This window comes from Ceratina calcarata, unplaced genomic scaffold (genome assembly GCF_001652005.2).
Source record: "Ceratina calcarata isolate Rehan_Ccalc_2016 unplaced genomic scaffold, ASM165200v1 scaffold11.2, whole genome shotgun sequence".
In the NCBI taxonomy this organism is placed as follows: Eukaryota; Metazoa; Arthropoda; class Insecta; order Hymenoptera; family Apidae; genus Ceratina; species Ceratina calcarata.
The window spans coordinates 39,745-53,702 of NW_017131914.1; the positions used below are offsets into that span (position 1 = coordinate 39,745).

The 13,958-nt window shown below is 39.2% G+C and overlaps 1 protein-coding gene across 4 annotated transcripts in view; it reads left to right on the plus strand.

The window, feature by feature from the left end:
* The first annotated feature begins 926 nt into the window (after positions 1-926).
* The window catches only part of Galphao (G protein alpha o subunit), a 23,168-nt gene continuing 10,136 nt past the window's right edge, over positions 927-13,958 (plus strand). For 3 of the 4 annotated variants that reach the window (XR_001916985.2, XR_003388685.1, XM_018037582.2), the window contains exons 1-5: positions 927-1,607; positions 4,760-5,308; positions 8,976-9,018; positions 9,662-9,803; positions 10,851-11,011. Coding sequence is in view for 2 of the 4 variants with exons in the window: in XM_018037582.2 (XP_017893071.1) it covers positions 5,191-5,308; positions 8,976-9,018; positions 9,662-9,803; positions 10,851-11,011 (464 nt within the window). In the remaining 2 variants the exon portion in view is untranslated. Of the gene's footprint in view, positions 1,608-4,759; positions 5,309-5,697; positions 5,723-8,975; positions 9,019-9,661; positions 9,804-10,850; positions 11,012-13,958 lie in introns of those variants that run through there. The other variant, XM_026810771.1, reaches the window with a different exon arrangement.

The window sequence follows — 13,958 nt, forward strand, 5'->3', positions numbered from 1 at the left end:
AATGTTTTATTTACCAGTTACTGGCAATTTTATTATCACCTTTTTTTCTCTGTTATAATCATTATTATTCTGGCTGTCTGGCCAGGCGTTTGAAACGGTAAACAGTCTGATCTATTTAATCAACGTAATTAAAAAGAATTTCAATAATTCAATGGTAATAAAACATACAGGAATGTAATTTCAATTCTAGATAACATATTCTCATACCTGCGCTTAACGATTTGTCTTTAAATTTGGTTCACAGATTTCTCTTGAAAAGTTAATCAGCCTTGGATAAAAATACTCTAATTCGGTAACGATCGTCGAGCTACAGACAACCGCAAAGGTGAAATCCTCTCACATTTAGAATATTTCATAAATGACAGAAGTTTTAAAAGCTCTGCAATTGCACCTGGTATTTGAAATACGCAATCAGTTTCCCGCGAGGGTTAATCGATTCTCGATTAATCGCGCGTGCGTCTATTCAGGTTCAAACGCCGGAGTGAATTACAGGAATTGTTTACTCCTAAATAAAATAGGAATAGATGAAACGTGCATCGTATGTGAAGATGATTCATACAAGAACGTCAGAAGGAGAAGAGCTTATATTAAAATCTGGAATTAAAAGTCTTAATCGTTAAAGGATTAGGGAAAAAGCCTTGACGAATATTTTCATCTTTTTATCTCTTGCCGAGCCTTCTTGAAAATCGAAACGCTGAAATACGTGTGCTAAATGAGTCTCGTTAAAAATTTTAAATCTGCGACAGGGTGAGTTTACTCTCGATAATAATCGAAAGGACCTTAATCTCCGCGCATGCGTCTCCCGGTGATCCCGTAAGAATTTGCGAGGGTGGTGGGGTCACTTGGGTGCCGGTGGATCGATCGACGTCCCGTCGAGCCTCGCGGCGAGCGGCCGTGAGCGCCGCTGCGGCTCCTGGGCGGGGCGGGGCGAGAGGGCGCCTCAGTCGTCTACCGGAGCCCACCAGGGACGCGTCCTGTCCAGAGCTCCTCGAACGGTTCGGAGTTTGCCTCGGAGTCTCTTTCTCTCGGTCTCCAGACGAAAATAACGAGAAGTAAGGGAAACGCTCACTCGACGGACGGTCCGCCGCGGTGTTCGTGTTAACCGAGAGAGAGAGAGGACCAACCACCGTGTGAACGTCTTTGATACGCGCACAAGGGTTTGGAAAGAGAGAGAGAGAGAGTAAAACGTGATCAGTGTTCGGGATAATCGTCCTCGCCCGGTGTTAACCCTCCGTTCGCCAAGTGATCGTAGTACTCCCTGACTCGTAGTACTATACGGGGATAATCAAGCAGTGATCGGTCCTCGTAGCACCGGGAAACGCGCTGCGATTCAGTTGTATCGAGTTCCGGTACGTATCCAGAACCGATAGATTATCTCGGTTAAGCCGTTTTCGCCGCGTTCGCGTATCGATTCGAGTGATACGGGCGTTGGAGATATAAAGTACACGCGCGTAACCCCGGAGTGAGACAAGTGTGACACGTACGGGAGGTGCGTAGAAAAGGGGTTTCGGAGGCATCCACGGGGGACAGGCGGTCGTCTATGTGCGCGCCCGGAGACACCGAGAGCTACCCTGGCACCTAGCGGACGACGCGGGGTGGCTTCGTCGGTGAGTATTTTACGCCCTTCGCCCGTATCCCACGTAACCGCGTTGAAAATCATTTTAGCACCGATTTATCGCGTTCTTCCCACCGCGGATTCTTGCGGAAATAATACACCTTCGACCGATCGGTTGGATGCATCGTTTATCATCGGACTCGGGAAGCGAGGCAACCCTTGTTCCGATCACGCATTTCAAGTGCGTAAAAGAATCATCTTTATTCCAGTTTCTATAATTATCTTTTCCTGTTGGCACTCCTCGTTACATTTAATTACGATTTCGAGATACACCTTTGTCTGCACAAAAGCTTAGCTCCAATCTCGTGACGCGTTTCATTGACAAGTATTTCTCAACCAGTTCGGCGGCTGTCAAAGTCGGTTTTATTTTTGAAGCCACGGAAACCTTCAAATATATTTTCGACACCCACCGTTTCCTTTTCCTATCGCGTGGACCATAACTACCAGAAACTGTTCATCGACCTCAGTTTTAAAACGTTCCCAATCGATAGTAAGTAAGGGTAATGATAAATTCTACGAAATATTTTCCGACACACGAATACTGTTTGTTTGAACATCTTTTTTTAAACCTCTATTGTTTCGGACAGTTCTCTTTCTCACTCGACTCGAACTTTCTTTCGATTCCTCTTTTTCTTAAGAAATTCTACAGAGATTAATGACCGAATTTATTTGAAATAACGAACAGGTTAAGTTATAGGTTTTGATACCTGAACAATATTTTTAATAATAGAACCAAGTATGATTCTTCCTATAATCGTTAACGTTGAACTATCGCCATTTATCTGTCGCATAACTGTTATTTAATATTGTCAACATGGTTATTACGCCACATCGGCGTTTATCATATTAGAAAAAGAGCCTGTTACCACAGAAGAGTTATTACAAAGAAGAACTTGCGGACTGGTAGTCGGCGGCGATATTTTTTTTCCTGTGGTCAAAAGAAAAGCTCGTAGGACGGGTATAAAACTAATCCTTTCGGAAGTTTCGGGGGAAAAAAGGGAACGAGGCCTCGGCTCGAGGGCGAACTTTCAAACCTCGTGCAACGAGAATTGCGTTTTCAAGGAACTGTCTATGCATTAACTCGTCCCGCACAGTTCTTCTGCTTTCGGACTCGCAGCTTCGATCGACCGTGATTCTGTTTATAATTCTCTCTGTCCTTTATGCAGTTTCATTTGTTTCAAGAGTAAATAACAAAAATTCGTCTATTTTTACATTTTTTATTTGTCTGAATTTTTGCTTCTACTCTCGTCTGATATTCGTATTGCAATTCTGGAAAATAGATTAAAAGCTTTGCATGAAGAATAAAGAAGTGCTTCCTACGCAGTGTAATAATAATATTCGTATAGAATCTCGCAGGAATTACGATAGAAAATTAATTTGAATCACGTAGGATGCAGGATTATATGGTAGTATGGTAGTAGGTAGGATGGTAATGGGTTAATTAAATCACAGTTCACATCCGGCTTAAACAGAAAAATATGTTTTCGGTTTGACATGTACGTACATAGACGCAGTTATCAGTCACGTATCTGCTCGTTGAATAATTAATTATATCATGTTCCGCGATAGTAGTTTTAAACTGGCGGCTTCCCGTATCGGCGCGTTTTGTCTTTCTTTTCATTCAGGACAAGCCTTATCGTCGAATATTAATTATCGATGCAAAACATGGCTATAATCTTAAGCTTAGAGCTTATACATAACTTGCACGATATATAGGAATAATTATGTGCTTACGAAAGCTTTAAATAATGTTTAAGTCCTATGGAAAGTTAATAAGGAGAATCATTTAGTTTAGGAGAAAAATCATGCAGGAATTAAATAGTTTTTAAATACGTCCATGCTTCTAATTAATATTTAATAATAATAATAATAATAAGATATAACAATTTTTTTTTATGTTTTAGATTATTTAGATAATTGTTTTAGATATAAAACTTATCTTTGATAAGAGGCGGAAAATTTGGAGTTTTTACTGAGAGTGCATTGAAATAATTTATTTCTAAGAACGACGTACTCCCCTCGTTTTGTGCTCGAGAGCGATTGGAATTATACGATTTATCACTGTTTCTTATCTTGAAAAGTTGCTAATAAAAATTTTACCGAAAAATCTGGTTGGTCGAGGACTGATATGAAAAATGGTCGAGCGTACGATGTAACAACGTTAATTGCGAACGGGGCGACGGTTTATCAATACACGGAGTTCGTTTACACGCTCGATAACTTTTTTCCTCAGCTTCGCGCGGGTTTATGAGTAATTTGTTTGTTGCACCGTGAAACTCGACGCTGCCGCGCTCCAGCGTCAATTTTTCAATTGGCACAGATTCGCTCTTTTTCAAGTTTCAATTGTTCTCATCGTAGTAGTAGGATTATTCAATATATCTAATATCTACATACATAAATACGTAAATCCATTAATATTGAATTATTATTAAATATCAAATTATAATCGAAACAATTATTTGAATATTTGAGATATTAAAAAAATAATCAATCGTAAATTGCGAATGAATTCAGTTTGTATCCAGAATCCTGTTTGGATTAATTTGCATTATTTAAAGCGATTTTGAAATGCATATAAAATCCTGCATTAAATATGAATAGATGGAAATGTGTAAGACAACTGATTGGAATTTGAAGGAAAGATTTACTGATAATAGAAACGACAAGGTATATAGGGAGTCTGGAAATAAATCCGTAATGGGATTCTGAAGGAGTTAGAAGTCGAAATGGTGAGGTAAGGTAGTGACCCGCGCGCGCGAAACCTATGACCCGCACCGTAGTTACTTACCTGCGTGGCGAGCTACACGGCAGGCTTTGAAACGATATATCCGATCGATCTTCCAGGGTGCATTAGCTCCCATTATCCTGTCTCGTTAATAATTTAACAATAAAACCGCAAATTCAACCTGTCGGATCACGCTCTTGTTTACCCTCCATCAATTACCGGTCCGAGGTTGTTCTTTATAAATATAAACGCGACGCCACTTCACCGTCGAAAATCTACGTCTGATCTCTGATAAATTGTAAAATTCAGACAATAATTATAATGGGACTTGGTGGGATTATACGATTACTTAAATCAGGCGAGACGATGATTTATTATAGACTGTTTCAGAGATTGATAACGCGATATTCTGGTTACAGATCAAGTGAGTTTGAGCTGCTCGTCCCAGGGTGGCGGCGGACGGCTGCGTCTGGCGGTGGCGGCGAACGTCGGGGCGCGGCATCGTCAGAAGCTAGTGAAATCCAGGAAAAAGAAAGAAAGAAAGAAGAAGGAAGAGAAGAGGAGCGACGGCAACGGCGACGACGTCGAGCGTCGAGGGACAGAGTCCGAGGGTGGCGGAGGGTGGCGGTGGATAAAGCCACGGCGACGACTTGAGCGTCGCGTCGAGGAGAGAGCGAGAGAGAGAGAGAGAGGAGGGAGTAGGTATTACAGCCACAGTCGCCTGGTAGTGTTGTTGTTGTGGTGAGAGGTGAACGCGGATCGGGTCGACGGGGTTTAAGGTTTCTGAAGGGGTCGGGGACAGTCGGTAAAAGGCTCGGTGGTGGCGTTTGTGAAGGCGACCTGTGGCAAGATGGGCTGCGCCATGTCCGCGGAGGAGCGGGCCGCACTGGCCCGCAGCAAGCAGATCGAGAAGAATTTGAAGGAGGACGGGATACAGGCTGCCAAGGACATTAAGCTCTTGCTGCTCGGTAAGCACTCTTCAACTACTTACACCTTAGGGTCATCCTGTGAATAATCTAAACGTCTCTTCGTTCACAGAAACATAATTCGTTCTGAAAACTTCTCAACGTATCATGTATTAATTGCAGACGAGTCATTATTTATGTTCTTTTATATTTCTCTTGCGTATTGACGTTCATTATTTAAGGGATGATCTGAATTATGTGAATGTACATGCGACCTTTGGGTAATCTTAATTATAAGTCATGGATTTTATTAAAACAAATTAGAAATTATAATATAAGAAATTATCGTTTATGGAAAGAATGTGTTATAATCTTTTTATGAAGATGATGTTATTCTATGAAAAGTTAGTGGTTGCTGTACGAGTGTAACAGGATGCCAATAGTCTCAATAGGATGAATTGAACACGATAAAAGAACGTACGTAAAACCATTAAAGGCAAGTGTTTAATTATGTAACAGCTTGGCCATTCGTATGTACCACACGTACATGTCTATTTATACGTATTAAAATAACAGCTTTCAATCACAATTAGGTTCCTTTATACCGAAGAATGTTAATAATTAGATTTATAAGCATTTGAGAAACAATTGTTTGTCGTTTAATTTATAATATTTTTCTATATCTCCGGATTATTATTTCTAGCCCGGATTGGAATGAAGCCTGCCAGGGCAATAATTAGAGAACGTTTTATTTGAAGTTCGATAAGAATCTACTTTGATGATGCTTGTAAACTGCATTAAATCCGAGAACACTTATTCGATCGAGCAATCAATTAATCAGTCTTTCTGATTGATTGATTCATTCATTCATCGTTGGAATCGATCTACTAATCTAGTCGCGTTAAAACCCTATCGATCGTTAAACGAATCTGAATTCTGAAACAATGATTTGAACAGGCGTGAAAAGTACACATCGCTTAAGTACGTTGAAGCAGGCTTCCTCGTTAATTAGCTGCCGGCGTTCTCGTAAATTCATTTTATGCGCGGCTGTAGCACCACTTCTCGGCACGTTTTTCTTGTTTTTAATGAATCGTCATCCCGAAATTAATGAACCGTGTGGCAATTAGACCGCGCGACTGTCGAACTTCAGTCAAATCACTGGTTCCCGTTCAGTTATTTTAACACGCGCAATTCTCTACAACGGAATTCGTTCGGGTTTTTGTCAATAAACGAGACAAATTCGTTTATGTACTTTAACAATATAATGTAAAATGTAAATAACGAGAGAGTTCCTGCAGGATTCGTTCCTGTCTCAACTTAAACAATCTATTTATTACTTATTTTATTTCTCGTTTAAATCAGACCGTCTATGTGTATTATTTTTAATCATACTTCTCGAGGCGCGATTAAGAAAACATACTATTCCTGTTCATTTCGTTTACTTGTTCCATTTTATGATAACTACTACTTGGAAATAGTTATATGCATATAATACGAGTCGCATTCCTAATCTCATTATATTTTTTTTACAGATTATAGACTCGTTCTTAATTAAATACAAACGAAGATAAAATAGGAAACGTAATTATGTGTCTATTTAAATTTTATCGGCCATTCGATCCTTCACGTTTAATGCGTCAATGAACTCGTTTGGTATTCGTATAAGAATCCGGTCTAATTGCCTGTAAGTTATTTCGGCGGAGGTAACGCGATGAAAAACTGACATTGCCGAGGCAATAGTGCGAGTGGCGCGTTTCCTGTGGCATAAATGGGATGAAAATACATGGCCGGCGTAGAAGACGCAAGCGAAAGGGGATGACGTCATTGGTAACACCAATAAACAGGACCCAGATTTCCCTCGAATGATCTCGGGTTCTGAATGCCGGCAGCAGACAAACCAGAGAATTCTTTGTCCCTGTCAGACAGTTTTTCGAAAACGCGATTCACCTAAATTACACTCATCGCAAAAAAATTTCTTACCACTGTCTTTCAATTTTCTTTATATGAATTATTGTATACATTGCAATTTTTTAATCAGATTTAATGGTCAGATTTAATTATTTAGTTATTTGTTTGTTTGTCGTGAGATTTTAGAATTTTGTAATTGATTTAGTATTATTGTAGGTCGTGGACATGGGAAGTACAAAGAAAATCTAAAATGATGTGATGTAAGGAACTTGATAGCTTAATGGTAAATCAGATTAGCTATTCTATCCGGTTCGTACAGACGTTGAGAAATGAAATACTGGAATACAATAAACCTAAAAATAGCAACGCTGGATTTGCTATTGTACAAAATCTAATTTTACTGCGCTAAAAGCCGGCCACTTAGTTCAACAATGGTTTATTTCCGTTCCATCTGACTTCCTTTTAATCATAAAACTGATCGCTTCACTATTTCTCGTTTATTTATACAATCGTGCAATTTAGAAAACAGAAAATCGATTAAATATTATATAGGATTTTGGGCGGAGGCAAAAATCTGGATCGAGCCAATGTATACGTGATTTTAATCAAGAGCTTGTTTTCACACCGTTTCATATTGTTTGCTTTCAAACTATTTGTTTGCTACAGGAAATTCGCATAATCAGATTTCTTAGAAATTAAAAGCAACATTGTTTATCAGATTTTATGAGTTCATTCCAACACGTTCTATAATTATAGTTTTACTATACAGATGTAATCTATAAAAATAGTACTGATCACAGTTAGGCTGTTTTCAACATCTCTGATTTAATATTTGAATAAGTTTGGAACAGGTCCAGCTCTCGATTGTCTTAGTTGATTAGTTTACAAGAGGTTTCATTAATATTTTATTAAAAGTACAGTGCGATCATTGTTCCCGACGATTCGAACGAACAGATAGGCATAGAATAATTTATTGGCGTCCGTGTCAATCATCCTGTTACCCGGGTAATCGTAAAACTCGATAATGCGAGTAGGTAACAACAAATAGAGCGATAACCGTGAAAAGCAATATAGTAACGAGAACGCCGGCTAGTTAGAAAACCGATACCCAACGTTTATAAAATCCCTGCTTGTTGTAAAAACAAATTTCTGTATATCATTTATACATTGATTAGAATTATTATAATTAATTTCTTCAATTCCTGTACATTAATTTGAGTAAACTTTCTCATAATCGTATTTATTAATCGCTCTCAGCTAGTAAAGTCATTAAAGAGACGAACGAGAATTATTATAATAATAAAATGTAAATAATTGCTGGACATTCATTATTGTTCATTAGAAATAATTGAATTGCGAAATAGACAGTGCAGTAAGAGTAGAATGTGGAGCGTAGAGTAATGGGAGAACGGCGCTGGGTTCTGGATGAAAGAGCTTTTTAAAAGAGGGGGAGAGCAACCCGTAAGCAGGAAAACAAGTTCCGCCGTGGCTGTGGCACAGTGTGTCACGTCACTTCCGGTTCCGACGCTTCCGTCCCCTGGACCAGCTTTTTCCCGTCTTCTATTCGTTCCTAGTACCGCGAAAATTAGGATGATTCCTGTATGAAAACAACAGTTTTTATGCTACAGACTGTTCGTAATTAATTGCCAGAGAAGACTATAATTTTCATTGTCCTAAGCAATTTAATATTATTGTGTAAAATGTTTAGAGTAAATCCTGCAGTATTTGCCTTATTAGAAGTAAAATGAAAATTGGCTAGAAATTGTTATGCTCTTCTTCTAGGACACGTGGTTTCAATTTTCTTCTTACTCTTCTGTTTCAGGTGCTGGCGAGTCTGGCAAAAGTACCATCGTTAAACAAATGAAGTAAGTAACTACTGTTTTACTGTAATGAGTTACAGGAATAATTCTCGAGACTTTAGTTTGCTAATCTAATGACAGTTTCACGTGCGCAGTTAATTTAATTTTATGACTGCGTTTCAAGTTAACACGTGCTTAATCGTTAAAGTATTCATTAATTAAAAATTCTGAGTAAATGGAAATGTGCAAATTATTTTATTATGTTAAAAGTACAAATGATAGATTCTTGCAACAATTTCTCTTTTAAATTGTTTGATTCAATGTCAAAATGCTTTATGCACGGTGTTTGTATGATCGATGCGGGATTATTAAATAAACAAAAGGCAGTTGAGTTGAATTATGGTTACGAGGAAATCGGTTGTGAAGCGTCGAAAAATCGATAGCCTCACCGACGTGTTGAAAGACCGGTTAGTCAGTCAGTTTCTGGTAAAACGTGTTTGAAATCTTGTTTTCCCATGAATGGGTCCATTCATGGTGTCCAAGGGACAAAGGCCCGCGTGTTCAATCCCGCCGAACACTCCTCCCACCATAATTTGCACAATCAATTTGGTAATTATAGTAAAAATCAAATTTCGTATGATAGAATGGGTTCGCAATTTTCGTTAGGTGAAAACCCATTAACGACGCGGTCGTCGCTTATTTGTTACAGAATTATCCACGAGAGTGGATTCACGCCTGAGGACTTCAAGCAGTACAGGCCGGTTGTTTACAGCAACACGATACAATCTCTAGTCGCTATTCTAAGAGCGATGCCCAATCTGGGCATCAGCTTTTCGACCAACGAACGGGAGGTAAGCTCAACCGGCACTTCCGCTGCCAATTTGACTCACGTCAATATCAATTGCTCAGGAGTCTTTCACTTTCTCGTGTACAAATACATTTATCTCAGCAGTCACAAAAATCTTATCAAACATCAGTACATAAATTATCTATGTTTAATTAATTACATTTACTATATCAAAGAGAAAGACTTTGCTTGGATTTTTCTAGTAAAACAGGAAACATAAAGACAAGTAGAAGCTTTAAACTTGTTCTTGAATTTGGTTCTCTGATTTGGAAATATTAAAAACGGAAGAGGCCAGTAGATAAATAAGAGAGTAAGAAGCGTTGGGCCAGGAGGTGGACGAGTTTGAAAAATTGTCGATGGGCAATATCGAGGATCGGGGCGGGGGGCACTTTAAGTTAAGCGATCGATGCGCATCTCGAGGCTCGCAGTCGGAGGTACCCTCTCGAGGAGCACCCTCTTCTTTGGAATATTTACCGATCGTGCAGCACAGCATCGGCAGCTGCGACGACGTTTACCTTAGAAGCCAATAACGAGGCCCCCGGCTCGAAAACAACGAGGGCTGGGGACCTCGAGGGCCGATTGATCCGGCCTCCTTGAACCCAGTGCTTCTCAATCTGACCTCTCCTCCCTTGGCAGCTTCCTCTTTTTTTTATTATATGCGCTAAGTGTCCCGTCGCAAAAACGATTATACTTTGCTCATCCGAATCAGTAAACTGTAAATGTGGAGTATTAAATTCGCTGCCAGCCCGCCCCCTTTTTGTCACGTTAAACAGCTGGTTTAATTAATTCCTGTGAAACGTAATCGCAAATATCTGCAAATGAAAACAGACGTTAAGAGATGTTGTACGATGAAATGTTTACCACAGAACGGGTTTTGTGTTGCATAGAATTTTGTACGTTCATGAAACCTGTAAATTGAAATAGAAGACAAAAGATATTTGTTCGTTCCGACGATATTATGAATATTCCATAGAAATGATTACAGAATAGCTTTTGTGCCCGGAGGTAATTACTCCTAATTAGGCTGACATTCTTCCTATTTTGGTTGCAGCCGGACTCAAAAATGGTGTTCGACGTGATCCAGAGAATGGAGGACACGGAACCGTTCAGCGAGGAGCTTTTGGCGGCGATGAACAGACTTTGGCACGACAGCGGGGTCCAGGAATGCTTCGGCAGGAGCAATGAGTATCAACTGAACGACTCGGCAAAATAGTGAGCTTAATTTATAAAACATTCTTCTTAAATAACTCAACGTTCACTTCTTAGAAATATTCTCCTCTGTTGGAATTAGCTTTCATTTAGAATTCGAGATGGCTCACAAACTAGATCGATGAGATAGAATATTCTGGGAAGGGGAAATAATATGACCGAAGGATACCTGATATTCGTATCGCGATATAATGAATATTGTTTGAAAGATTTTTTACGTATAAAATAATGCGCGGCACATACGTGGCAGCAGTTTTTTTTTATAAGATTCGGTGGTCGAAACGTTCCGAAAAAGTGTCCAGCTCGGAGGCAATCCAAACACCGGATGAGTGTCTTATCAAACTTTCAGAGAGATCGATCCACCGGCTCTCGTAGTGTCTCAAAGACCCCAATACGTTTTTTCTCGTCCAACAAAAAATGTGTCTTTAGGGGAAAACGTTTCACTCTTGAAAAATTCTATACTTAAAGATATCCATATAAGAAATGATTATAGACAACAGAATGTTATAGAAATTGTAACTGTATTTAATATCAGTGACAATGGATAAGAGAGTTCGACACGTGGACCGTAGAGTCGTGCATTGACACAGAATGGTTACAGGCAAACATATAACGCAGAGGAGGAAAGCCTGGCAGAGTCTTTGGCTCTCTGTGACTACCTTCGTTTGGAGTACATCCAAATCTAGTAGAAACTCAACCTTTTGCTACCTGCATTCATTCATATTCAGCCATCTGGCCAGTAGTACAAGCTTCCACCTCGTTCCAAGAAATTAATTACTATTTGGCCAGGCATCAGCAGTAGTTGAACTACGCTTACGATTCTGTCGTTCTGCCTTTAAGTGTATTCATATTCATTTCGTGGAACTAAGTTCTCGTTTCACATGTAACTTGCAGACTTAATGAAGCATGCATCTGCTTCTTCATTCAGTGATTCAGGAAGTTTGTAGGAAATCAATTTAAATTTTATTTATCCAAGAAATTGTTCATTTATTTATTTGAAGTTTATAGTTTATATAACGAATTTTTATTTGTTTTACATTTACTACGTCGACGTATAAAATAATTATTTGTAAAATTGCATTGGCTCGCGTAATTCAGCAGCAACGATTGCAGGTTTGAAGAGTCAATTTGCAAACACTTGGTACGTCAGTTCTTCCAGCGTTGATTATTAATTAGTTTTTCGCAATCGAACGAGGCGAGCTGCTGCATCGCAGGTACATCGTACTCGTGCGGTAAATTGTTTAATGACAATTACGAGTCTCTGTTGGCAACCTGTTGTGTGCCCTGATTATAGCGTGCGTAGCAACAAGCGGCCAATAGAGAGAGGGTTCACGATTTATCGCGTTACACTCCTCTCTCCGCGTTGCGTTGGACGTTTGCAAGCGTTTTTCAAACCTTCCAACTACCCTCGGAGCAACAAGCTGCTTATCGATTTCCTTAGAGACCCTCGAAAAATTTACTACCCCCCAAACAATTTATTTAATTGTGTCGTGGGAGTGAGGAGTTTAGGGGGTGGTTTAACAATCTTTTCCATTGCACGCCTTTCGTCTATTGCAATTCTTAGCTTCCTGCTTCCCCTGGCAATCAAGTAGCCTAATTTTAATCAGTAATAAATCGATATCTCTAAAAATAATGTCTCCTCGTCCCCTAACGTCTGAAGCCCTTTAAGATTTCCTTGTCAATCTGACAAACAAAGTGCTGAAGAATAGTTGGTATTTTTTTTATAAACATTTGAAGTCTGTTGGGTGCATACAGATTTTCTGCTGTATATGTACAGCCGGGCATCGATTGAACTTAATTAAGGCCTCGGTGCGAGCCTGTACAATTAATAATGGCGCCTAGGCAACGGAAAGAAGAGGGAAGGGAAGGGAACGCATAATACATAAAAATTAGGGTGAAATCGCAAGGATTTGCCTCATTTTTTTTTTCCTTCTCTCGTATTTAGGTTCACCGGGGTATTGATCGCCGATGAAGTCACGCCACGCCCGTGTCACGTGGCCCAAAATGGCCGCCGACATCCCACCCTCACCCCATATACACCGTTCGCTACTATGTTCACTCGGTTTCACCCCACCGACCCCCTGACGATTCTTCTTCTTCTTCTTCTTCTTAACTCTTTTCATTCCATCGTCGCTGCTCACTGCGAGAGGAGCTGAACATATTTAATAAAACGATGAATGACTATCTCCCCTTCTTTTCCGGATTTTGGATTAAAATTATATTTCTTATTTATTTTTTAGTAGAAATTCATTGGAAAATGTATTAGGTTTTAGTTTAGGATAACGTTAGAATAGATTTAATTAAATTCTGATAATTTCCTGGGATTTATATTTATAAAAGGACTTGAAATTGTGTCGATTCTTTCGTTTATAATAGGGTACAGTGGTATACAAGTGAAGAGAGGTAAGGGGAGAGGAGTTAAGCCGGAACAATGGGGAGAAAAAAAGAGACACCACTCGTCGGTGAAAAATTCGAAATAATTGGATACTTAATTATCAGTATGAAAGGCGAACGGCAGGGAAACGGGTTAGGAGAAAAATTTAGCGCAAGGACACCGGAAATTCATTCGAATATTTTGCTGTTCAAAATAGGTCTTCCTTATTGCTTAATTTACTGAAATATCTAATTCTGTTTCATATATTTATGTATTCTGAATTTCTGTGATTTATAATCATCATCACTGACTATGAATAGTATATTTGTAATCTCGTAAACAGTTTAGGAGAAAAATTTGGTTCAAGGACACCGGAAATTCATTCGAATATTTTGCTGTTTAAAACAGGCCTTCCTTATTGCTTAATTTATTGAAATATCTAATTCTATTTCACGTATTTATGTATTCTGAATTTCTGTGATTTGTAATCATTACTGACTACGAATAGTATGTTCATAATCTGTGGTAAAGGAACTACCTGGGAAAATAAAACTATGTACTTGAGTACACAGTGAT